Source organism: Eretmochelys imbricata, chromosome 9 (assembly GCF_965152235.1).
Source record: "Eretmochelys imbricata isolate rEreImb1 chromosome 9, rEreImb1.hap1, whole genome shotgun sequence".
Taxonomy (NCBI): Eukaryota; Metazoa; Chordata; order Testudines; family Cheloniidae; genus Eretmochelys; species Eretmochelys imbricata.
Window position 1 is genome coordinate 33,485,063 of NC_135580.1, and position 24,769 is coordinate 33,509,831.

Below are 24,769 nucleotides of genomic sequence, written 5' to 3' on the forward strand. Positions count from 1 at the left end.
GGATGGAGTGAGTAGGGGAAGGGACGGGGAAGGGCCATGGCACCAGGAAAGGGCGGGGAAAGGGGTGGTGCAAGGGCTGAGCTGGGGCGGCATTGTGGGTCCCCGAAAAATTTTAAATCAAAATGGGGGTCCTCAGGTTGTTAAAGTCTGAGAACCGCTGGTTTAGGTAATACTTAGTCCTGGATGACCTCTCGAGGTCCCTTCCAGTCCTGCGATTTGGTTGTAACTTTTTCTGATATAGACCAAGTTAATGGACATATAAAATTCTGCTGTCATATGATTTATGATTGACATTCATTATTGAGGGTGATGGTGGCTATATTTTTAGCTAACATCATACTGGAATATGAGAATAGAGATGTTAATGATATTTTTCCCACAGGCTTGTTAAAAATCAGGTTCTCTCGGAAAGTGATTGTACAGTACAACTCTTACCATGCATATTGGCAAATATAAAAGGAGGGATGTCAGCCAAATTCATATTGGGCTTTGAACATAATCTCCATCATCATGGTTTCCAAAATTAAGAAACAGTAATAAATTTATTAACATTTTTCTATGTTACTTTAACTAGCACAACAAAATTGCACACTATTTATTTAAATTTGAAATAATCAAATTATCTGTTGAAGCCAGAGAAGAATTCAGTAACTTACTGCCTGGTGAAGCAATAAACTGAGCCAGACATACAATTTTGCTTACTGTGACTAATTGGCCACAATAGTCAAAATTGAACTTGTATTACTTGAAAATTATTACTTAAGTAACATGCCAGGATTTTCTTCTGTGTCTTTTTTTAATAGATACTTCATTGTCAAATTCAAAATGTGGATTTGAATGAAACATGAGTTTAGAATTTGGATTCTGGCTCTTCTTTTTGAAGGATGATTCACTCTTTGGAAGGGGTTTCAGCGAACATTCTCAGTTTATCAATAAGCATAGTGTAAACCTAGCATAATAGGCTCTATATAAGGTTTTTATCATACAAGATGGGTTACAAACCTATCCTTACTTTTTGTCAAATGTAGAAAAGAAATTGGCTCATTGTTTGTACTGCATATGGTGTTATTACATAGTCAAGCTGTTAGGGATACACAAAAAATACTCTAGATGATGATGATATAGAGAGACACTTAAGATCCCCCTCCCCCACACGCATTATGTTGATCTGTAGCAACAATGGTTTGGTCTAGACCAGGTGGTTCTCAAACAGGGTGACAGAGGTCTTCCAGGAGGCACATCAACTCATCTAGATATTTCCCTAGCTCTACAACAGGCTACATGAGAAGCACTAGTGAAACCAATACAAACAAAAATTTCATACAGAATGAATTGTTTATACTTGCTCTGTATACAATATACTGAAATGTAAGTACAATATTTATATTCCAATTGATTTATTTTATAATTGTATGGTAAAAATAAGAAAGTAAGCAATTTTCAGTAATAGTGTGCTGTGACTTTTGTTTTATTTTTATGTCTGATTTTGTAACCAAGTAGTTTTTAAGTGAGGTGAAACTTGGGGGTATCCAAGACAAATAAAACTCCTGAAAAGGGTACAGTAGTCTGGAAAGGTTGAGAACCACTGGTCTATATGGACTAAGAGGCTCTTATTCATGGCTTTTGGAAATACATTTGGTATTATTGGATAGATAGATGAATGCCTGTGTACATGCATGAACTTAGATGCCAGCATTGTCTGGTCAAATAAAAATGTTGTCCATGATCCTTCTGCCAGTGCTGTATGGTAGAAAAGGTCTGATTAGCGAACAGAGGAATTGCTGCATAGATGGCAGAGAAAGCAGTTACTTAGCACAAGCACTAAATCACAGCTGCAGTCATGAATTTACTCCCTAGGTAGGCTGTGGATGCTTCATTCACTTCGTAGAAAGCCTCCTGTCATTGGAAAGAGCGATAGTGGGCTTCATTATTGCTGGGCTCATGTGGCAGAGTATGGCTATGAATTTCAACAGGAAAAATAAGCTATGCAATAAGTGCAGTTGAAAGAGAGCAGTAGTTCTTGCTGTTGGATCTAAATGCCCCAAGATCTCTCATTTTCATTGACATGTGGCAACGCTAGATAGTTACCGTATATACTCGATCATAAACCGGTTCGTTTATAAGCCAAACCCCTTCCCCCCCCCAAGATGAATAAGTAAAAATGGAAAATTTTAATGACCCATTCAAAAGCCAACCCTGTAATTCAGGGGGTCAGCAAACTTTGGCTCATGGGCCATCAGGATAAGCCGCTGGCGGGCCGAGATGGTTTGTTTGCCTCGAGCGTCCTCAGGCGCGGAGGTAAACCTAAGCAAAGTGTCCCGGCATGCCAGCTGCTTACCCTGACGGGCTGGGACAGCAACTGATGGGAAAATTTTTTTTGGGGGGAGAAGCTGGGGGTCAGGGGAGTAACCCCTGTGACCATCCCCCACATGACCCCACCCCTAGCCCAGGACCCCCATACTCTCCCCATCCCATCCCTTCCCACCTCATCTGGGGAGGGGCAGGAGAGGATGTCTCTGGCCTGGCCGGAGCTGCTTTGGTGGCTGGGCAGTGCATCCGCAGCCTGCTCCAGCGGGCCAGACCGGGCGGCACAGCCGCAGCATGTTCTAGCGGGCTGGGCCTGGTGGCATGCCTGCAGCATGCTCTGGCAGGCCAGGCAGTGTGGCCACAGCCTTCCCTGGGGGGCGGGGCCGAGCGGCACGGATGCAGCCTGCCAGCCCCGGAGCTGCAGCTGCTTCGGAGGCTGGGGGGAGAGCAGCATGGCCAGACGCGGAGAGACTCTGGCCCTGCCTCTTCCCTTCTGGCTCTGCTGGCTGTGCTGCCTCTCCTTGCTCCCTCTGTTGGGGGAGGGGTTGTGTCCCTCCTCTCCCTCTCTAAACCAGTTCATAAGCTGGCCCCGTTGTCTGATGCTTCCCTTATTTACTAAAAAAAATTCGGCTTATGAACGAGTATATACGGTATTTAGTATTTGACAATATGAGCCATAAATTTTCCCATTTATCTTTTTCTCAAGACTGGTGTGATACTTTTAAAGGCGGACACCTCTCGCAGTAAATTCTCACTAAAATGTAGAGCTATAGAGAGGGTTTTTTTTGATATTTTTGAAAACATTACCCATAAAATGAGATTCCAGAATAATTGAAGACGACTTAGAACCTTATATTACCTCAAATGTATATTGATGATGAAACTTTCAATGTCTGGAAATTTCTTAAAAGATCAGGATTGGTTAATGGTGCTGTTTTTATATTCTTTTCATGTTTATTAATTTCCCTCATTTTTTATATCCGCTTTTGAAGGACTAAATCTTTAAAGAACAATCTTTACTCTTTTCAGATAACCCCAGATGTAGCTTGTGGAAATGCCAGTTCTAACAACTCTGCTGGAGGCCGGCTTATCTCCTTTGAAGTTCCACAGAACACATCAATAAAGTAAGAATATTGCTTTGTTATAGCAGCCTGGAATAATAAATATTTAAATAGTGTTTGGTACCGAATTCATGTCTTGGGAACTGTAGTCAATTGTCTCCTAGGTAGCCAGACTGTGAAATGCCTTGGTATGTCATGAAAGAACTCCAGAGCACCTCCAGATGACAGGAGGGACCTAGCAATACCAGAGCACCTTCTTCCAGAGGTGCAAGTGCTCACATGTATGTTTAAGTGGTTTGTTTTGTTTTGTTTTTTTTTGGTTTGGTTGTGGGGCATGTTTGGGGGGGACAGGAGGGGAGGAGGGACTAAGCGAGTAAAGTGTCTTTCAGCCATCAGAGAACACTGGAAATTGGAGCAAAGAGGTGGAGGACAACAGTTTGACTTGGAGAAGGGTGTAACATTTTGTTCTTTTCCCTCCACGCAGTGATGATTTCTGACAGCCAGAGCAGCTCACATTTCCCCATTGCCAAATTCAGACTAATGTATTTGTTTATATTTGTGTTTGAACTTCACATCAGTAGTCTGAATGCTTTATAAAAGCTTTCTACAAAGAGGTGTGAGTCCTACAAAGCAGATATGCGTTTGAAGAGTTTAAAGTTGTGTAAAGCATCCACTTTTTCACACTGACAGTTGTGTAACTTAATTTTAATGAACGGAATTTGATTCCCTTGAAAGCCAAGATCTGATAGCATTGACTGGGATGAAGCATACGTTTATGGTACAAACTTGCAGATAAAGATCTGCCAATGTATCTCCCTTCTGATTTGCAACATTCCTGCTGTTTTAGGCCTAGGTTTCTCCTGAAACAGCTCACTGACACCACTCTTGTGCTGCCATCTTGTGCTCTAGAATCACAGCTTTCATTAAAAAAAAGTTTTGACTTATTTTGATGTTTGCAAAAAAGAGTGAAACTCTTGCAACTGTGTCTACGTTGAGTCTGCAGGCAGCCTGGAACAATGACTCTGAAAGTTGGGAACTGCCCAATTTGTCTCACTGAGTTGTTAGTTCAGACACCCAGTGATTATGATGTAAATGTCAACATTGTTAATTATTTCATTCCCCATGAAAGCTTGTAAGAAAGGAGAGGTAAGATCACAGATCTGCACAGTCACTGATTGTCTCATTGTATGTGGGTGCAATTTGGAAGCGTACTACCATTTCCGCCCCCAAATTAAGAAGTCCTAAGTAGAGACCAGGAGGGAATCTGAGAAGCCAACCCTGAGAAGTCCAGTAGAATTCATGGGCTTATTAAAAACTCACTGTGGAGTGCCCATCTCTAAGGAACCCAAGGAGCACACATAGTCATATGTTGGTCATTTGTGATATCTACTATGAGCAAGCGTCTCACTTTGGCAGCTGACGTGAGCAAAACTTGGAAAGACACCGCAAGCTTTTTCCCAGTTCAGCCCCTGCTAGGCACGAACTTACACTGTTTATAAGCGGAAATACTCCAGTTTTGCCAATCACTTGAATTAATTTTCTTTATTTCACTGTATTCCCTGTCTTCAAAGGCATATGTAGAACATGTGATCTGAATATATATTTATGTAACAACAATCACTTTAGGTTAGTAAACTTGCACTGATTTTTATCATGGAATTTGACCTAAATTGTGGCATTCCTTGCTGTCATTTTCAGGTTACCTGAAGTTGTTGTTAGTGAGGGGCCTATAAGTTGGGATAAAAAAAAATCCAAAGCTTTGTCCAAAATTTTATTCTTAAATAGTCCAGGTACAGGAGGGGATCTCTTCATGTGGATTACATTCACACACACCTGCAGTTCTTGGTTTCAGCTGAAAGCAAAAGCATGAAAATTGGAAGAGGTTGATCTCATGAGGTTAGCAGCCCAATTTTAGGCAAGGAAGAGTCAGACTAACTTCTGAACATTTGGATACTAAGCTGTATAGAATGTTTGAGCCTTTGGAGGTTCACTCAGTCCTAGTTGGGATTCTTCCATCTATGAATTGATGCAGATGTCTGGAAAAGATTCATATTATACATGTACACAAGGGAGTGGAAAAAGTACACTAAAAGGAAGGACAGATCCATAGAAACAAAAATTTAAAATCCTGTGGAACTGAGTGCATATATTGTAGTTGCTTTCAAGTGACTTTACCTTACTCAACCCTGTTTATTTCACTAGCTCAGTCCGCGAACCCCTAGGGTTGCAAGCAGGTTTCAGGGGTCCATGGCAGAAAGCCGAAGCCCTGCCACATGGGGCTGAAGCCAGAGCAATGTAGCTTTGCAGGGGTCCCTGTGGTATGGGGCCCCAGGCAATTCCCCTACTTTCTACGCCCTAATGCTGGCCCTGGCTTTTATATGCAGAAAACCAGTTATTGTAGCACAGGTGGGCCGTGGAGTTTTTATAGAACGCCGGGGGGGGGCCTCCAAAAGAAAAAGGTTGAGAACCCCTGTGGTAGATCACCACAGGTCTGAGTGACCTTGACAACCTTGCATAACCCATTTGATTTACGAGAATGAAATGCTCTGAACATTTTATCCAATTCATTAAACAAAACCAGAATTTCTGTCAACATCAAAACTGCCTATCTTGAATGTGTACTGATACCATGACTAAAAGGGATGGAAGCAGGAGTATTTCAGCCACTAGAAATGGCAGCATTATGAATGCTAGTAGGGGAAACTTCGGAATGGAGTGAAGTACCATTGAAAGCACATTAATACAGGGGGGAGAGATTGTGTTCTGGTAGTTATCCGGTAGTTATATATTTAATATGTTCTGAGGATGGTATGTGAATATGGATGCTGATTTTGTGCTATGTCATGTTATATAAAGTGTTCATTGGACATGAAAATGGTTCTTTTAAATTATTAGAAATTAAGACTGTGCATAATGTCTGCTTTCAAATATACCATTATTCAAACCCTACTGTTAAAGGATTTTGTATTGTGAATGTGCATGTATCCAGCCTTACTGCAGTGAAAATTGCGTGGTAATAAAAAAATTTGTATTTTGATAGTACAAATAGTGTGCATTAAATTATACCTTTTTTCTGATTGTATATTTGCTACAGTTGAGTTGTTCTTTTTTGTTGATTAATTTTGGTCCAGAATGATGTATTGTTTGATGAGACTGATTTTCTTCAATCTGACATGTAATTATTTTTATCCTTCATGTCTCTAGAATAAGGCAAGATGCCACGGCTTCTCTTATTCTGTTGTGGAAGGTTACAACAGTTGGATTTAAACAGTGCTCACTTATAGATGGTAGAAGCGTTACTCTCCTCCAGGCACTGGGTGGACTTGTTCTTTCTGAGGAAATGCTTGCATTAGGAAATAACTACTTTATTGGTGAGTTGTGCTAACGTTCTGGTCTCCTGATCTCCAGCCTTACACAAGAATCAATAATTTATGCAAAACTTAAAGAAACGTAGAGGCAGCTCTGTTAATTTACCAGGGACTTGAAGAACTGGTTTGGTGGTCAGAATATATTTTAGAATGTTGTTCATTCGAAGCAGATGAATGCTACCTGAAGCTGCAAAGTAGCACACATGTGGAACTATGTAATATGAAATCCAGTTAATGTTATTTGACCCATCTACTTCAGATACACAAAGGGTTTTATAATACATTTTAATTTAACTATGTTGCTTTTTGGTAAATACTACAATAAATGCCTCCAAATGTAAATATTCAAGGTGTTTCTTTGATCATTTGTTATATTATGGTACACTTTGAGAAAAGAATTGTGTGAAATCAGTTAAATGAATAAAATACCTAGAACATAATGTAAACTTCAAAATATATTAAAATATAATGGGCAAGTCTGTTCTTCTCACAACTATATTTATTACCCACCAATAACACTTACTTGTCAAGGATTTATTCCTATGTAAATATGACACAAACACAGAACTGTTAGAATTATCTTAATATACTGTAATATACTTCATTTGAAAAATGAAACATTAAATATCATGGGAGGAAGTGTGAAATGAAAAATAGTATACAGTTTAAAATAAAGTATATGGAAAATAATACTGTTTTAAAGACATTCTTTAAGAATGGAGACTATAGATTTAATTATATTGGGCTTTGTGGACAGATGGTCTGTTGAAATTAGGACATGAAATTGAAATCATGGTAATAATAGTACTTATTTGTTATAGTCGTGAAATACTTTTCTTTCCATAATGAAGAAAAAGCTGCTACAGATTATTGTTCAGTAATTTGTCATTTCTGAAACACAGGCTGCTTTGCAAATAGATATAAAGCATCAAAAACACCTGTGCAAAAATATTGGGCCGTTTTCTGAATGGATGTCCCTGCCAGAAAGAAGCCCAAATAAAGCAGAAATGCTGTGTTTCCACAGTGATAATGGACAGTGTATCAGAGATCCTGTTGAGGGTTGTTACAGCTACTTTATCAGCAGCAGGTTTCATTTAATGGCATTTATTTTCTCCAAATGGTTTTCCAATTATTTTATATTTTTCCTCTTTAGCTGAGATAGACACTTTCTCTTAAATCTCTTACATCTAAATTTTTTTTTTGCATTTAATTTGCTGAAGTTAAGTTTCTCTCCGAGAGCAGTGCTAACATGGAATGGCATGGCAACTGACATAAGGTAAAATTCTAGTGAAGATAAGGCAGTTTGTAGTTTTTACATGTGTTAGCCGGTCAAGGTAAAGACTACAGGGGAGTGTTTACCTCAGTCTACTAACTCATGTTACAGCTACATTTGCCTTGTCTTCACTAGGCTTTGATCTTGTGTTAGTTAACATGTTAGCTCACACAAGGTAAGAACGTACCTTTTTTCCTAGTGAAGACAAAGCATACGTGCAGTTTGTAATAGAGACTTCGGTCACCATGTACATCATTACAAATTCTTTTTCTGTAACTTTTTCTTCCATCTACTGGAAGTTTGTGATGTCTTTTTTTTTTTTTAAATAAATCTTCTGATCCTAAAAAATCTGTACAGAGCTTTCCAAACTCTTTAGTGCAGTTTTTTTAAAATAAAACCAAAAGATCACAATCATCCTGACTGATGTTAGAGGATACTATAATCACAAATTAGTATGGCATGGAGGAACATGCAGACTCAAGTAACAATAAAATGATACCATGCATCGAGGGCTAATCCGTGTCTAGTAAAGATGGAGGCATGCACAGTACATTTTGATTTAAATATTTTATTAAAAGACCCACAAATCTACTTAAATTCTTCATTTTAGTTTTATAATCTGCTGTGCATTGGTAGCACTCTGAGTTTTACTTCAAAAAAATAAATATAAAACATACTCCCTCCCTATACCTTGTTTTTATATGTATTAGGGCGAGGTGAACTTCAAGCTTTTTACTTTCAGTATTCACAAAAAGTTCTACTGCATGAAAACGTCAAAATAGGGGCATGGATGACTTTGCTGTATACAAAAAAGCAATGACTGTAACAGTTACTTTGTTTGATGATACTTAAGCTGTAATACTCTTGAGCCAAGAGGTAATGTGGGATGATATAAGCATAATGCTACTTTCCTTCTAGGAATATATCAGCCAAATATTTGCTTTCTATGTATAATGTTTCTTGGAGAAATGTAGGGGTTGCACTGAACATTGTATTTTTTTCTGCATATTCAACTGAGTTTTTTTAAACTCTTCTTTTTTTTCCTTAGTGAATCTTACTAAAAGAGATTTTATTGGCTTCTTATTTTTTCATTTCTAATTTCTAATTAGAGATGTTATAGAAGAAAGGGAAGTTGTGAGTAAGCTGAAGATCAAAGAAAAAGATTACATGAATCTCTCAAGTCACTTTCCCCAGTGTAGCCTCCAAGTTTGTTATGCATCTTGGATCTTTAATTATTTCATACCAGTCTTCCTGAATAAGTCTGATGTGCCAAAGACAAAACATTCCGGGAAATATATTATTTGTTTATGTACTGTCTCTTGGTGTTTAATTAACTAAATTAACATTTGTTTAAAGTTGTTTAGACACTGCTGAAAGGAATCAGACAGGAGAAAGTAATCAAGTGATGCAGTGTGTAAACAGTATTTATTGAGTGGAAGTAATGGAGTGTCTCTAAGAATTACAAATAAATAAAAGCTTGAGATCATATTGTTTTTTCCATATACAAAAAGCAGCCCTATACCCTCAATGTGAATGACTTTTTGGGGATTGAGCGGAACGGCAAAATGAGAAGGAATAAAAGTCTGCCACAGAGAGCACAGTGTGCCCTCTCTGTAGCATGATACTCTAATTTTGTTTGTCGCTGACTCTGCAAATAGACAGATTCTTTAAAAAGTGCAGTGTGGAAATGAAGTCATAATGGTTCTGTGGCTGCATAGACCACATTTGTTAAATTACTACATTTACTTTATTAAAGCTGGGCCATCTTGAGAAGGGAAAGGGGTGCCAACTCCAATACTTACTGAAGTCAGTTATTGTCACTCACAGCATATCCTTTCCATAGCAATCTTATTAATACTATCTTCCTTAAAGAAAGATTTTAATGAGTTTTGAGTAAGCCACATGTTCATGGTATGGAGTCTATCTTCTAACATTTTTCTTACAGCCATTAATTAAGAAACATAAAAGATACATTTATTAGTCAGAAAGAATGAGTGACCTATTAAATACAATTTAGGCTTTGAAAAGAACAAAGGTGCACTGGATGGGTCAGTGGTTTAGGAGTGGGACAGGACACTTTTTACTTCCAGGTTGCTGGTATAAAGCCAGGCTAGGCTGGTACTGACCATAAGATGCTGCCATTTTGTATGGTTCTGAGAAATACTCTGTTGGGGAGGAGCCCACTCATCATCCCTTTCAGGCTGTGTGTGGGGGTAAGGCAAAGGATGATTAAAGCTCTTCTGCTGCAATAAGTTTTCTCTGCCACCCCCATCCTCCGGGGGCAAGACTTAGGGCAAACATATTGGCATGTGATTGCTAATTGTATGTTATGTGGGTTCACCATTGAATTTTTATTTCTGTTTAGGTCAAGCCAGTATCGCATTCAAATACCATATGTTCCAGTGTGTGAATATGGCAAAACTTTGGGGGCTTATGTAGGTTTTGCAGGGCATCAGTTTATTTTCCTGGTTTGCTTAGGGATGGGAAGCCGCAGTTCTAGGGGCTAAGTATATTGCTGGAGTTTAGCACAGTGGCAGCTTTATCCCTCTTTATGCCAGACATGTATCATGCTGGGCTTGGAAGTTGGGTTGTGCCAATCAGGACAATGATAGCTATACTAACCCTTTCCTGCAAAGACTATGTTCATCTCCCATTTTTGTTTGTTTCCACTTTGGTTTGTTTGTTGAATAAATTTATGGGCTGTGTGCCCCTAGCTTGAGGTGTCTTTTTGGGGACCCCATGGACAATGAGTTATCAATGGGTAAAAAAAAAAAAAGAAAACAATTAAAAATTGAAAACACATCATGTCTTCAAATACCTGTGATTGAACAAAACAGCAGTCCAATTAACTTTAGATTTTCCTAAATATTCTTCTCCGGACAAAGACTATGCATGACAAATTTATGAGGAAAGGAGGGTTGTAGTTTTTGTTTTTTTTTAATTACAATGGTAGAAGATTAAAGCTGGGCTTACAAGATACATTTTTCACACTTTTAATGATGAGTCCATAATTAATTGGTCCCAATAAGGTTGACCCTCAGAGAAAGTAACATATGACTAGATGGGGTGTATAACTGAAAATGTCATCAGAAAAAATCATCTGTTTAAATAGAAAATGAAATCATTTACTGTAAGTGAAATCCTCGGCCCACTGAAGTCAATGGGAATGTTGCCATTTGCTTCAGCAAGTCCAGAATTTTACACTATATGGTCCAAAGACCCTTGAAGTCAGTGGGAGATATTCATCTAAATTGGCAGGAGTATAGGGCCCTAATGTCCTACCAGGTTTACAAGATTCCTGAGCTTTATTAGATTAACTCAGGATCCTCTGCAGTATGTGATCATTAGTGTCACCAGAACTATGTCATAAATGAGAAGCCGCAAAAATTTAACCCAGTTCTGATCATACATCTACTCTTTATTTCAATAAGTTCTTTTAATTGAAATCAGATGTAATGTATTTGACAAGGTGCTGAAAAATGACATTACAATGGAATGCATAGTATAGTAACAGTTTGATGCATGAGTCTTTTCAACTGTGAAATTTCCATGAATGTTAATCAGAACTGCATAGTTAAAGCCTTGCAGACTAGGTTGAGAACTAAAAACATGTTACTATGCATTTTTCCTGGCAATCCTAGAACGCCAGATACCCAGTATATCTCTCATGAAAGGGATAATACAGTCGTCCTAGTGCCATTTACATATACATCTGTTTCTATTTGAGATGGTTGCAGGTTCCTTTGGTTTTCCTTTTTGGTCTAATGAAGTTTCTTTCTTGAGAATATTCAGTAAAATTTGCCTTAAAAAAAAAAAAGCTGCTCTAACCACAGTTTTGTAATCGAGGTCTTACTAAGTTACCGCTATGGAGACCCCTCCCATCTGACATGCTCCTTCTAGCTGGGCAAATGCCCTACACCAGACATTGTGTGGAAGCCCAGCTATTTGTGGCAACTGTGTCATATGAGTAGAGTATTGAGGTTGAGGTGAGCACCAGAACCACCCCCCATTAATTTTTAGCCTTTTATCTTAGAAGGATTTATAAACTCGCTCCTTACTGTGAATGAAAACAAAGTCACAATCATGCATTTCAAAATTATGCAAAGTTTTGCTGAATGTAAAGGAGTTTAAAAACATTCAGATTTAAATGGCTGTAGCTTTTTTACTATAGCAAATAACATTTAATAGTCTAATTCTAGTAACAATAAAAATTGCAATAATTTTATGTTGTATTGTTTTGAAGATTTGGAAAATAGATAATGAAAGTGTTTAACATATTTCATAGTTATCTGTTCAGTTGTAGTCAGTTTCCCAAAAGTGCTCATGATTGGGACATGGTATTGTAGGTCATCCAATTGGCATTGAGGACTCCAGATTTTATTTTCAACTCTGCCTCTGATGTATTGGCTGCATTCGTGTTAGCTGTTTTTCAGAAAAATGTCCCACTGTTGCTAATGCCAGTGCAGCTCCATCCATGGTAACAAGGCTTCCCATGACTGCCAGCAAATGTAGCCATGTTGTCAAAACCTGCTTGTAATCAGTTTGCATGATCTGATAGTCGAACACTGTTGGCAGCCAGTGGCTGTTCTGTTCTACCACCCCCACCATTGTGTCCTCTGGTGGAGCTGCAAAATTGTTAACGGCAGTGTGAAATATATCAGAAATATATCAGCCTAGTGCATAAGGACCTTGAGAAAGTCACCTTCTTTCCATATCTGTAATACGGGGGTAGGGATATTTAACTATCTCACATGGTTTGGGAGGCTTAATTAATATTTCTAAAGTGCTGTGTGAGACCTTCTGCACTAAAAGATGCTTGCCGAGTTTCATAAATTCCATAATAAGGCCTAAAAAGGGGTGGGGGGTGGGGGGCTTTGTAGGTTGGCATAGGTGTATTTGCTTTTCTTTAATTGTATGTTTAAAAATAACAGAAAGAAAAGAAAATTTGAAGACATATTTTGCCATTTCAGTATAGCTGAGATTGAGAATGTTTCCCTTTAAAAGAAAAATAATTACAGGAATGTACTGAAAAAAAAACCCCAGCTCAAATCAAGAAATTCTGAATTATCATTCAGTGCCAATAAAAGTTGATAGCCAGTGAGCCAAGAGGCTCAGCACATTTAGGATTGAATCTTATCCTCTGTTACCGTTTAGTTATCATTATACAAAAATAAAATATGATTTAGAATTGTCATGTTACTGAGGGCAGAACAATAAATCCTCTCAACATAATTTCCACTTGTAGCATCTATTGTGTCTAGTATTTTGATTGTAGGGACTGAGTTAGGCCAGCAGTGTAATCTGATTTTGTCAGGTTGTGGAGCAATTTTAAATTAAAGCAATTTAATCAGCTGATTTTAAATAATAATTTAAATCACTTAATTTAAATAAATAATTTAAATCCAGTTGAGGCTCTGTGAAACTAATATGAAAATTTGTGCTATTGCAAATGTAGATTAAAATTTATAATTAACTGAATTGTAAATTCTATTGACTTTTTTAAATGCTACCACTTACAGGATATCTTCTTTTAATTTTAAAAACTGCTATAATAAAAAAACCAAAAAAAACCCCAAAATAGTGAAAATTAATGCCCTAACCCCTTAACCAACTGAGCAGGTATGTAACTGCACACATCAATAGTGGGTTTTCATGTGTGTACATGTTTGTAGTAGCAAAGCTAAAATTGTATTTTTATTAAAAAGCTTTTCTCTTAATGGCATAAATCTTTGTCACTTCAAAACAATATTGCTGTAATGCTAACACTGAAATGTTATTTAGACTTCTAGTACATTAACAAAGTTATTGGGAATTTCTCTACACACATAGGGAAACATTTTCAAAAACTGGATCCCTAAATTAGGATCCCTAATTAGGCTCCTAAATCCCTATTTTGGCACCATTGACCTTGATGGAAGCATTTTATCTTTCTTGACTTGGGAAAGTTCAGTATATCAGAAAATGGTACTGGTTGGCTATTTGTTTAACATTTGCTTATCAATTATGAGTTTGATTGTTCGTACAGTAAGGATATTAATGAAGGCCGGAATTCTTTTTCAGCATAGATGATCACTTTAAATGTGAAAATTTTTAGAAATAAAATCTGTGCAGAATCTGAAATTCTATTGACAGGAAATTATTTAAGGAAACAAGACCAAACATTCGGTTTTAGTTATTTAAGACTATAAAGTGGGAAGAAAGTAAAGAATTAGCAACGCGTAAGTAAAACAAATCTGATTTAAATAAAAATATTAAATTTAAAATACTATTTAAATTTAAAAAAAAATCATGATCTTTATCCAACATACTTTTTATCATGCAGTCTTATTTATGACTAGTCTAAGTAGTAATGGATTTTAAAATACATGCATGTATGTACTGAGAAACAATGTGATAGGTACAATGAGAAGATATAATGGGAAAATGCATCAAAGGTCTGTTACGGACTTCCCTATTGTATGTGGTGAAAAATGTATACTTTTCTCCAGTATAAATAGAATTTTATACCCTAAATAAACCGAACTGTAACTTTTCTCATGTGACCTTGGAAAAATATTATTTGAATCAGAAGTCATTAGGAATTCAGTAATAATTCTAAAAGATGCTTTGACTTATAAATCTCCAATGGAATGAAAATTTCTCATTTGTCTTGTACAAACAGCACAAAAACGCTTTATGACTAGTGATCTTAGTACTTAGCAATGAACATAACTGTAGTAACGAACAGCTTTCTATATTTAGTAATTTTAAATTCTTTTTAAGACTCTGTCTAAAATACTATAGCTAAACTCAGCCTAATTAGTTTTGCATTGGCAATCTCACATTAAAGGTGCATCACCAAATAGTGCTGTTTAATTGCTAGGGACAGATTATGTGAGGCCCTTATGCAGTTGCGTTGTGAGTGCTGCAAGAAGACTACTCCTTTGCCCTTACATGGCCAAAGGAAGGCCTAATCATAGTTACAGCCCCTGCAGTATAGTGGGCCCATGACCCTTCCCTCCCATCTGCACATGCTCTTAAGGTGGCACTCATGTGCAGTGGGGAGCGTGCTGAACTGCATAAATGGGTGTAGCAGCTTTCACTATGTTCCATTTGGGTCACGTATTACCATACAGTGGTGAATCACACGATCACATACTATTTCTCAGTAACAAAACTTTTTACAGCCTTCAATACACATGTGCAACATATGTATGCTATACAAACAGATTTTCTGAAAGTCATTCATGGAGAAGTGCACAGTAGATTGTTTTTACACAACATCTTGCGCATTTAATGAAGTATATAATGTACAGCAGTAGTGAACATTTTCTGCCACATACAGTCATCCAAGTTTATCACGGTGACTTCTGTAGTTAAATGACACCTAATCTGAATTTTAAAGCATGCTTAATTTAGCTTTATGAAAATTAGTAATTAGTCTGAACTAAAATCTCAGGTCTAAACACGCTTGTGAACTTTTGAGGGTTTGTATAAAACTTTGTGGATTGGATCTATCTGTGTGTATTTTGTGCAGAAACAACATTTAGTATTAAAAGTGCTCACCTGCCATTGTAGTGCCAGATTTCTACTCAGACATCTTTGCCCTGACCACTATTAATCTTGAGTCTCATGAGTTTTAATTATCTGCTCTATTGATGGTCTCTGGGCCATTTAATGTACACGGTTATCTCTCTTCTTCATGCATTAGCTGTTGGTAACCTCTAACAGGGGTTAGAGACTTATTATGCAGACAGAGTGAATGTCTTTGTACAAAAGAAAATTATATTAAAAATAAACTGATAATGATAGATTATCTGTAGGTAATTTGAAACTAATTACATCGATGAGGGGATCCTAACCTTTAACGTATCTGGTTGTGAGGGTTTCAGATTAGAAGAAAAATTGCAATTTGTGTGTTTTAGGTCCAGAATATGTACGCCCTTAGAGGCATTCAGTGTTATTACATCTCATGCAGTGGAAAGATAATCATATTTCCATCTGAAGAATTCAATGTAGCTTAAGTTGATTTTTTAATGAGTTAAGTAAAATTGAAATAGCACAATTTTATTTCACAATAAGAGTGTCTGTCTACACTCAGACTTGTACTGAAATAACAAAGAGAGTAAATTAAAACAGTTTTAGTTATTTCAGTGCAAGACCATAGCCTGGTTAGTGGTGAATTATGCTCAAGTAAATAGAATTTTCATTTTTATGATTGCAGTTCACCTTTAAGGACTTATTTGTACAAACACGACTGAGTGTTGTGCTTACAGCAGTGAGGATTCCACTTCAGCCTTGCAAAAAATTACCTTCAGGCATGTCTACACAGCAAACAAAAACCAACAGCTGGCTCATGCCAGCTGATTTGGGCTCGGGGCTTGGGCTGCAGGGATGTTTCATTGCTGTGTAGACTTCTGGATCGGACTGGAGCTTGGGCTCTGGGATCCTTCCATCTCGCAGGGTCCTAGAGCCTGGGCTCCAGCCCGAGCCCAGACATCTACACAGCAATGTAAGGTTTCAGAGTAGCGGCCGTGTTAGTCTGTATTCGCAAAACAAAAAGGAGGACTTGTGGCACCTTAGAGACTAACCGATTTATTTGAGCATAAGCTTTCGTGTAGCTCACGAAAGCTTATGCTCAAATAGATTGGTTAGTCTCTAAGGTGCCATAAGTCCTCCTGTTCTTACAGCAATGAAAGAGTCCCACAGCCTGAGCCCCGTGAGCCCAGGTCGGCTGGCATGGCCTAGCCACAGGTTTCTTGTTGCTGTGGAGACATACCCTCGGGTAACAGCCGCCGCTGCCGCCGCCGCAGCATGTGAACTACATTATACATTCAATGAGGTGTTAATTTCAAAGACTGTTTTTAAATGATAGCTTTGTAAGCCAAGAAAGAAACACGCAGCTGAAATAAATATTTCAATCCTTTTGTGCTGTTACAATATACCATACTTGTGTCCTGGCAGCAAATCTTCAATAGACTGTTTGTGAAAATATAATATATAATTTAGTTATAATATAATATAGGGCCTCTTCTTTCAACCCATTAAACTGTAATTACTTTGGCCTAGATCCACAAAGGACCTAGGTGCCTAAGTCCCAGATTTAGACACTACTGTGATCCACAGAATCCCTGCTCAGATGTCACCTAACCCTGCAGGCACCTGAACTCACTTGGTGCCTAAATTTTTGCTGTAAAAGTTCCCCATGCCCTCTGCTTCTGGGCATGTGCACTGCTGCCTGAGGCAGGCATCTGGATGCCTATCTTCTGCTTAAGCCTCAAACCAGGCGGAGATAGGCCTTCCCTCACCTGTCTGTCCTCCAGGGCCTGATCCTCCAAGTGTGCTCAGAGGCTGCCTAACTCCACACAAAATGGCCACAGGGTGGAGCAGAGAGCAGGACTGGCAAGTGATACTTAATTCAATTTTTGCCAAAACACAGTGCTGTATTTCTAAGCAACTTCTGCATTTTTTGGGGTGGAGATAGAAATTTTACAAATACTTTTTTTTAATTTTGTCATATACTTTGCAGTTCACGTTTGACTACTGCATGTCCCAGCAGTGGGAAGTGAGTACATGGGAAGTGAGTATGTTTTGTAGTTTAACCTTTGGAAATTCAGCATTTTAAAGCTTCTGGTAGATGGTTTATGACTTGTTGATATCTATAGTTTAGGGGGCAAAACCCTTCAGTTTTCGGATTTCTCTTTAGGCAAAATGATGGTCTAATGAAAAAAGCACAGGACTAGAAGTCAGAATGTTTGCAATCTATTCATGGCTCTGTCACAGACTTGCTGTGAGGCCTTGAACACGTCACTTAACTTCTCTTCTCATGTGTAAAATGGGGATACTAATTCCTAATTCAAAGGGGTTTTGTGAGGCACAGTTTGTTAAGTTTGTAAAGTGCTTTGAGGTCTTCAGATAATTGGTGCTACTATTTATTATTATATAGTGTGTATATGTTAAAATAGGGTTAGCCAATGCTTTCATGACTGTACACGTCGTCAGACTGAACCAACCAGCATAGATAAAACCTCATGGGCATCACCACACACCTAATCCACAGCGGATCCCCTTGTTACAACCCCAAGTTCTGCCTTTTACAGTCTGCCTGGGCTCCTTGGGGGATCAGACACTCTGATGGTCTGCCTGTTTGGCCTCAAAATATTGTTAATTGCAAATTTTCCTGCACTGTGGGTGTTCTCAATTACTTTCATTCAGGAACACAACAAGCGTGTAGTGGGAAATCCTCATATGGGAAATCTATTAGTGTAGCCAATCCTGCCATCTTTTAGTATGCTGGCACATTGTCTAGTGCAATAAATACAGCCCTCAGAGACATGGCAGAAAGCCACACTCTAAGCTGATATTGCAGGCAGTATGCAAATAATCTCATAAGGGTCCATATCACATTGGTATGTGATTTTGTTGATCTTTATATGGTTTATTTTTTTCATCAAACTGTGCCATATTTAGAGACAGTAACACAAAGCCACGGTCTATTTTAAATGTGGTTCTACACAGAAAAGTGGCAGTGAAAATTCATTTGGGGGTTTATTCCAGGTGATTCCAACTCATATTTCAGAGTGGTAGCCGTGTTAGTCTGTATCAGCAGAAAGAACAAGGAATACTTGTGGCACCTTAGAGACTAACATTTATTTGAGCATAAGCATTCGTGGGATAAAGCCCACTTCATCAGATGCATGCAGTGGAAAATACAGTAGGAAGATGTGTGTGTGTGTGTGTGTGTGTGTGTGTGTGTATATATACACACACACACACACAGAGAACATGAAAAAATGTAGTGATTATCACTACAAAAGTTTTTTTTTCTCCTGCTGATAATAGCCCATCTTAATCAATTGGTCTCGTTAAGAATTAGTATGGCAACCCCCATTTTTTCATGTTCTCTGTGTGTATATATAAATATATATCTATATATCTTCCTACTGTATTTTCCACTGCATGCATCTGATGAAGTGGGCTTTAGCCCATGAAAGCTTATGCTCAAATAAATTTGTTAGTCTCTAAGGTGCCACAAGTACTCCTCGTTCTTTCAAATCATATTTGTTCAGTTTACAAATATATTCTATTTGTAACTCTGCAAAATTCAGCTTCACCTTTGAAAGTCAAGCTGGGTACTTTCCTTCTCAAGCACCACTACTAGTAATAAAGACCTGCAGGCCAAATTCATATCCTCAGCTGCACCTATGCAATTTCATTGTTATCAGTCTGTACCTCAGTGATCCTCACTAAGGTTAGTGGCATTGCACAAATTTTACTGAGACTGAGAGCATAATTTGTCCAGCAATAATATTACTGTGTTGGGATTATGTATAAGAAGGAAATGACTCAACTTGACTATCCAAGCCCAGTGTGATTTTCAGTGCTGGTAGTTAGTAATGAACGTGTGTTTATTTGGAAATTGAGTGGGTTTTTTATAGTATTAGTGAGAAACAATAGAGATGCAGCCACATGATGATGATTTTAGAGTTGCTGCTCAGAGAAGAATTACTTTTTAAATCCCAATATTTCATATGTTTATTTTTTTTCTGAATGGAAAGCATTTTAAAGGGTTCTTGATATGTTTGTCACTAAGCTCTACATATAACAATGGAGATCAAATATGCTGCTGCCAAAATGGGGTCTGACTGATTCATGCCTTCTGTAACAAATTGTTCCTCCACACTTCAACATCAGTGATTTTTGTAACTGGGTGGAGGCCTGGTTTGCTAACCACTTACAAATAACGTGGTTTGGGTCCACATGGCAGCTGTTCTGCCATCACAACCGTATATATAGGTCCACTGCTGCTATGTTGCCTAGCAGTATTTTAGGAGAGGGATCTGTGATGTTCTGGGCAGCTGTTCTCTAGTGCAGGGGTGGGCAAATTTCTGAAATTCCTTTTCCTGATTGCCCAGCTTGGCGAGCACACTTAACAGCTTTCCATTTTTGAGCACAACTGCCCAGCTGACCATGCCAGCTACACACTCCAGACATGTTGCTGCCTGGAGCCGGCAGGAGATACTGGATCTCCTGGGCCTGTGGGGAGAAGAGGCTGTGCTGGCACAGCTATGGACCAGCCATAAAAACGTTGGTATCTATGAGCAGATTGCTCAGAAGATGCGGGAGAAGGGGTATGGCAGGCACCAGCAGTAGTGCTGTGTGAAAGCCAAGTTGCTGCAGGAGGAATACTAGAAGGCCAGAGAGGCCAACAATTAATCTGGTGCTGAGCTGCAGACCTGCTGCCTTTACAAAGGCATACTTGTAAGATACCCCCTCCCCCCCCACAGCACCACAGATACCTCTGAGGAGCCTGAGTTACAGGCCCTTGCCATGAACAGCAAGTAGGAGGTAGTGGATAAGGAGGAGTAATATGGGAAACAGGAGATAGCGGGATCCAGCTGCGCAGCAAGCCAGGACCTGTTTTTGACTCCACCACAGTCCTGCCAGTCAAGCACGGGCAAGCCTGGTGCAGGGGAAGGAATCTCTGGTAAGTGTGTAGCTACATTTTTAATTAGAGGTGTAAGCAGAGTCAGGATGAGCTCCACCCTGACATCTGGTAGTGAGTTGTGGCAAGCTGTGGAAAAGAACTTCAGGAGCTGATCTCATTTGCATAGGCACAACCACCCTGCGTAGCATGATCCCGTAGCTGCCCAGATGGTCACTTTGGCTGCTGTGGAATCCCCAGTTTCTCTGGTTTTGGGGCAGGAAGAATAAATTGTTATTATCCTGATTATGTGAATCAAGGACAGTGGAACTGTACTTGGCCTTTTGTTATGATGGAGGGACTCATCATCAACTAAGTAGCACGCGCTAGGCAAGGGACATGAGTTCCAAAACTCAGTGAATTGAGAGAGGCTGGGGACAGGTATTAATACCTGGTGGTATGGGCCCCCCTGGCAAGGGCCTTATATGCTAATTGCACTTCCTCCTCTCTTCACTGTGGAATATCAGAGCTAATTTTGATTCCATTAGGAGTCTAGTTACAGGCTGCTGAGGTGAATTCAGTGGTGCACCAGCACTGAGGCTCCCCTACTACAAGCTGAAATCATAAAAGACCTAAACTTACTAAGAGCTGAAATCACTGAGTCTTGTGTTAAGTAGTGCGGGAGCCTGAAGATATATTGCAGAGCAGTTTGCGGGACGGCTGGAGGAGCAGAGCAGTTTGTTGGATGCCTGGAGCAGCTCATGGGGGCAGCTGGCAGAGTGGAGCGATTCGTGGGATGGCTGGTGGAGCGGAGCAGAGACCCATGGAGAGGTGGGGCAATCAGCTTTGGACCACGTAAGGTGCCCCTTAACCCTCCCCCCCCAATCTCCACCCAGGTTGGGAGGTAAAACTCTGCAGATACACTTTCAAACTCTAGGGCTGCACTGACCAGGGACAGAGACTTTTGGGTTGTTGGACTTTTGGGACTTTGGGTACTTTTGGGTTGTTGGACTCAAGAACCAAAGGGAAACCATGCCCCAATTTGCTTGGGGTGGGTTTTTTGCTCATGGGTTGTGTTATGAATGCTGTTGCTGGTGTTTCCCCAACATAATGCTGCATTGTTTCTCTCTGTTATTAACAGGCTTTTGTTACATTCAGACTTTGTGCTTGCGAGAGGGGAAGTATTGCCTCTTGGAGGCGCCCAGTGAGGGGTGGTATATATTTGTCCCAGGTCACTGGGTGGGGGCTCAAGCAGATTTTGCATTGTGTTATTGGAATGGAACCCCTAGATACTGAACCTGGCCCTTGTTGCTGCCAACTCTGACGGGCAGAAGGGTTACAGAGGACGGCACCCCCAAAGTAGCAAGACACATTTTTTGACTTTTCATTAATTTACTCGTGCTAGAAGAGGTAGTGGCACTACCAAAAGAGGTAGAATTGCTATCTACTTTTCATTCCCCTCTAGAGTGGGGGAGAGAGGCATGCGGAGCTGGTTTTTTCTGTGCACAGAGGTGTCCTTTGAATCCTGTTGCGAGAGTTTCATGAAGGTTCTCTGCAATTATCTGCTGAAGGTTTCTGGGGAGGGCTGCCTTATTTCTTCCTCCACGGTAGGATACTTTCCCATGCCACTCAGCTATAATTTCAGTAGGCACCATTGCAGTACACAGGCTAGCAGCACAAGGCTCTGGGTGTCTTCGGGATGCTCACAGCAACTATGTTCTCTCTGCCTTTGCAACACTCAGGAGTGAGATATCAGCTAAAGCATCACAGCCTATGAAAAATGGTGGCAATATTCAGTGCCATTGCCCTGCGCTACTAGAATCATGCAGCCGAGCAATTTCCTCTTCATTTCCCCAACTCCCAGAGGGCCATACTCACCATGGCTGGTGGTGTGCTGAGCGCCATGCACAAGCAGTCCCAAGTAAAGTGAGAATGTAGGGGAGTGAGTTCAGAATCTGTAGTTTCACTTACGGTAGCGAATATGCTCACAATGGTACCTCTGAGTGTTTCATCTTCAGCTGCAGCCATTGCAGGGTCTCCCTCTCCACGCCTGAGCCAGATAAGGAGAAAAAAAGAGGACTCAGGATGACACGTTCAATGACATCCTGCAAGCCAGTGCTGCATATTGGACTGTAAGCATAGGGCCTGGAAGATGAACATTGTGGAAAGCCTGGAGAAGGAAAGAGTGGAAAGGAGGGAGGCCCAGAAATCCCAGCAGGAAAAGGAGGGAGATGCACCAGGACATAATGGGGCTTCTCAGGCAGCAAACACAGATGCTGCAGACTGATGGACCTGCAGGTTCAATGATCTCAAGCTCGTCTCCCTCTGCAGTCCAGAGGGAACTCAATATATGGATCTCCCTACACATGCCTCACAATCTATGTGGCATCAAGGCCTGCTGCACTACCAAGCCTCGGAAGGTGTATGTGGCTGAAAGGGACATGAATGTTCTTTCCACTTCATAAGTTCAGTTCTCTTATTTTTTTAAGTTTTTAATATATTTGTTTTAAAATAGCACAGAGTTTTTTTGCAATGATTTTTGTTACAGAATAGAATTATGTTCCAAACAACAGAATTCATCTGTATTAGTTCACCACATATACTCAGAAGTTCTGAAAGCAACAGATTACCTGTTACTGCACAGTGTCACACAACTCATAGGATAAGTCACAAAGAAAATTAATAGGTTCATTGACAATGTTATATCCATAGATGTACAGCAATGACCAACAATTCATATCAGGCCATAAAAGAGCAGGGCCCGGCTGCTATGATACTACAATAGATATTACTCTGGCTCACTGTTAAAAAGGTCTTTCAAAGCCTCCCTGAACCTTATAGATCCATGCTGAGCTCTTCTCATAGCCCTTGTGTCTTGCAGTTCAGATTCAACAGACTGCTGCTCCACCTCTGCCCTCTACAGCGCTGTAAACAATACCAGTTGTCATTCTGCACCTGCTGAACCAGTAATTGAATTGTTCCTTTATGCTGTCAGTCTGACCAGCGTGTGGCTTCGTGAGCAAGGGGTAGGTTGGATCCCCAAGGATCACTGTTGGCATTTCAGCATTGCCCATGGTAATCCGCTGGTCAGGAAAGAAAGTCCCTGCTTGTAGCTTTCTGAACAGTCCTGTATTCTTAAAGATGCGAGTATCAAGCACCTTCCCTGACCAGCCCACATTAATGTCGGAGAAGCATCCCTAGTGATCCACCAGTTCTTGCATAACCATAGAAAAGTAGCCCTTTCTGTTGATATACTCAGTGGCAAAATGATCTGATGCTAAAATAGGGACATGCGTGCCATCTATTGCTCTACCACAGTTCAGGATATATCCTGCATATTGTCCAGAGTCACAGTCCTGCAAAGCAGGACGCGATCAATGGTCTTGCATGACTACAGCCCCCACAGTGGAATTCCTGACTCCAAATTGATTCCCGACTCACTGGTAGCAATCTGGCATTGCAAGTTTCCACAGTGCAATGCCCACTTGATCTCCACTGTCAGTGCCGCTCTCATTTTGGTGTCCCTGCACTGGAGGGCTGGGGTGAGCTTGGCACATGGATGCAGGAATGTGGCCTGGTGCATCTGAAAGTTCTGCAGTCACTGCTCGTCATCCCAAACCTGCATTTTGATCCAATCCCGTCAGAAAGTGCTTGTTTCTTGGGCCCAGAAGCAGCACTCCATATCTACAGCTGCTCCGTGAACGCCACCAGCAACCTTGAATTGGTTCTTCTGATGTCCCACAGCAGTCAGTCCTTTGGGGAATTGTGTTCTCCACTCATTTGGTTCTTTTGCAGCTGTGCAAATACTCCAAGATCGTGCACCCTGTGCTTGCAATGTTCATGATAATAGTGTAGAACTGTGCAGGCTCCATTCTTCTGTCAGAGATGGCAGACATTGAAGAGGGCTGCGTGGGTTTGTGGGATTTTGAAAAAAAGTGCAAAAATTATGGGAAACTGATAACATGATGGGATGGAGACAGTTGCAAACTGGGAAGTTGACTCCATGCTCCCCGTAACTCCTGCTCAACTTTTTTTGGCCCCATCATGCACTTCCAAAGCTTCCGAAAAGAGAGTGCACTGGACGGTGTCGAGTTGCAAAGTGGGATGCCTACCCATGGTGTACTGCACTCTGAATCGATACAAGCCCTCCCGGTGAGTATGCACACCGCTGACACTAAAAGCCAAGTGTGCACATGCACAAACAATGTACTGAGTATGGTGGCCGTATGCCAGTGTAACTGTTCCGGTGTTCAGGGTCATGATAATTGTCAATATCAGATACAGTTGGAGGGCCCAAGCATCATGTGTATGTTCACCAGAGAAACAAATGGCGAACAAGACCCTGATGCATGACCCA

At 40.0% G+C, this 24,769-nt stretch overlaps 1 protein-coding gene across 1 annotated transcript in view; it reads left to right on the forward strand.

The window, feature by feature from the left end:
* The window catches only part of DNER (delta/notch like EGF repeat containing), a 277,010-nt gene that overhangs the window by 144,140 nt on the left and 108,101 nt on the right, over positions 1 to 24,769 (forward strand). The window contains exons 3-4 of the mRNA XM_077826768.1: positions 3,337 to 3,431; positions 6,573 to 6,739. Of these exons, the coding sequence (XP_077682894.1) occupies positions 3,337 to 3,431; positions 6,573 to 6,739 (262 nt within the window). The remainder of the gene's footprint in view (positions 1 to 3,336; positions 3,432 to 6,572; positions 6,740 to 24,769) is intronic.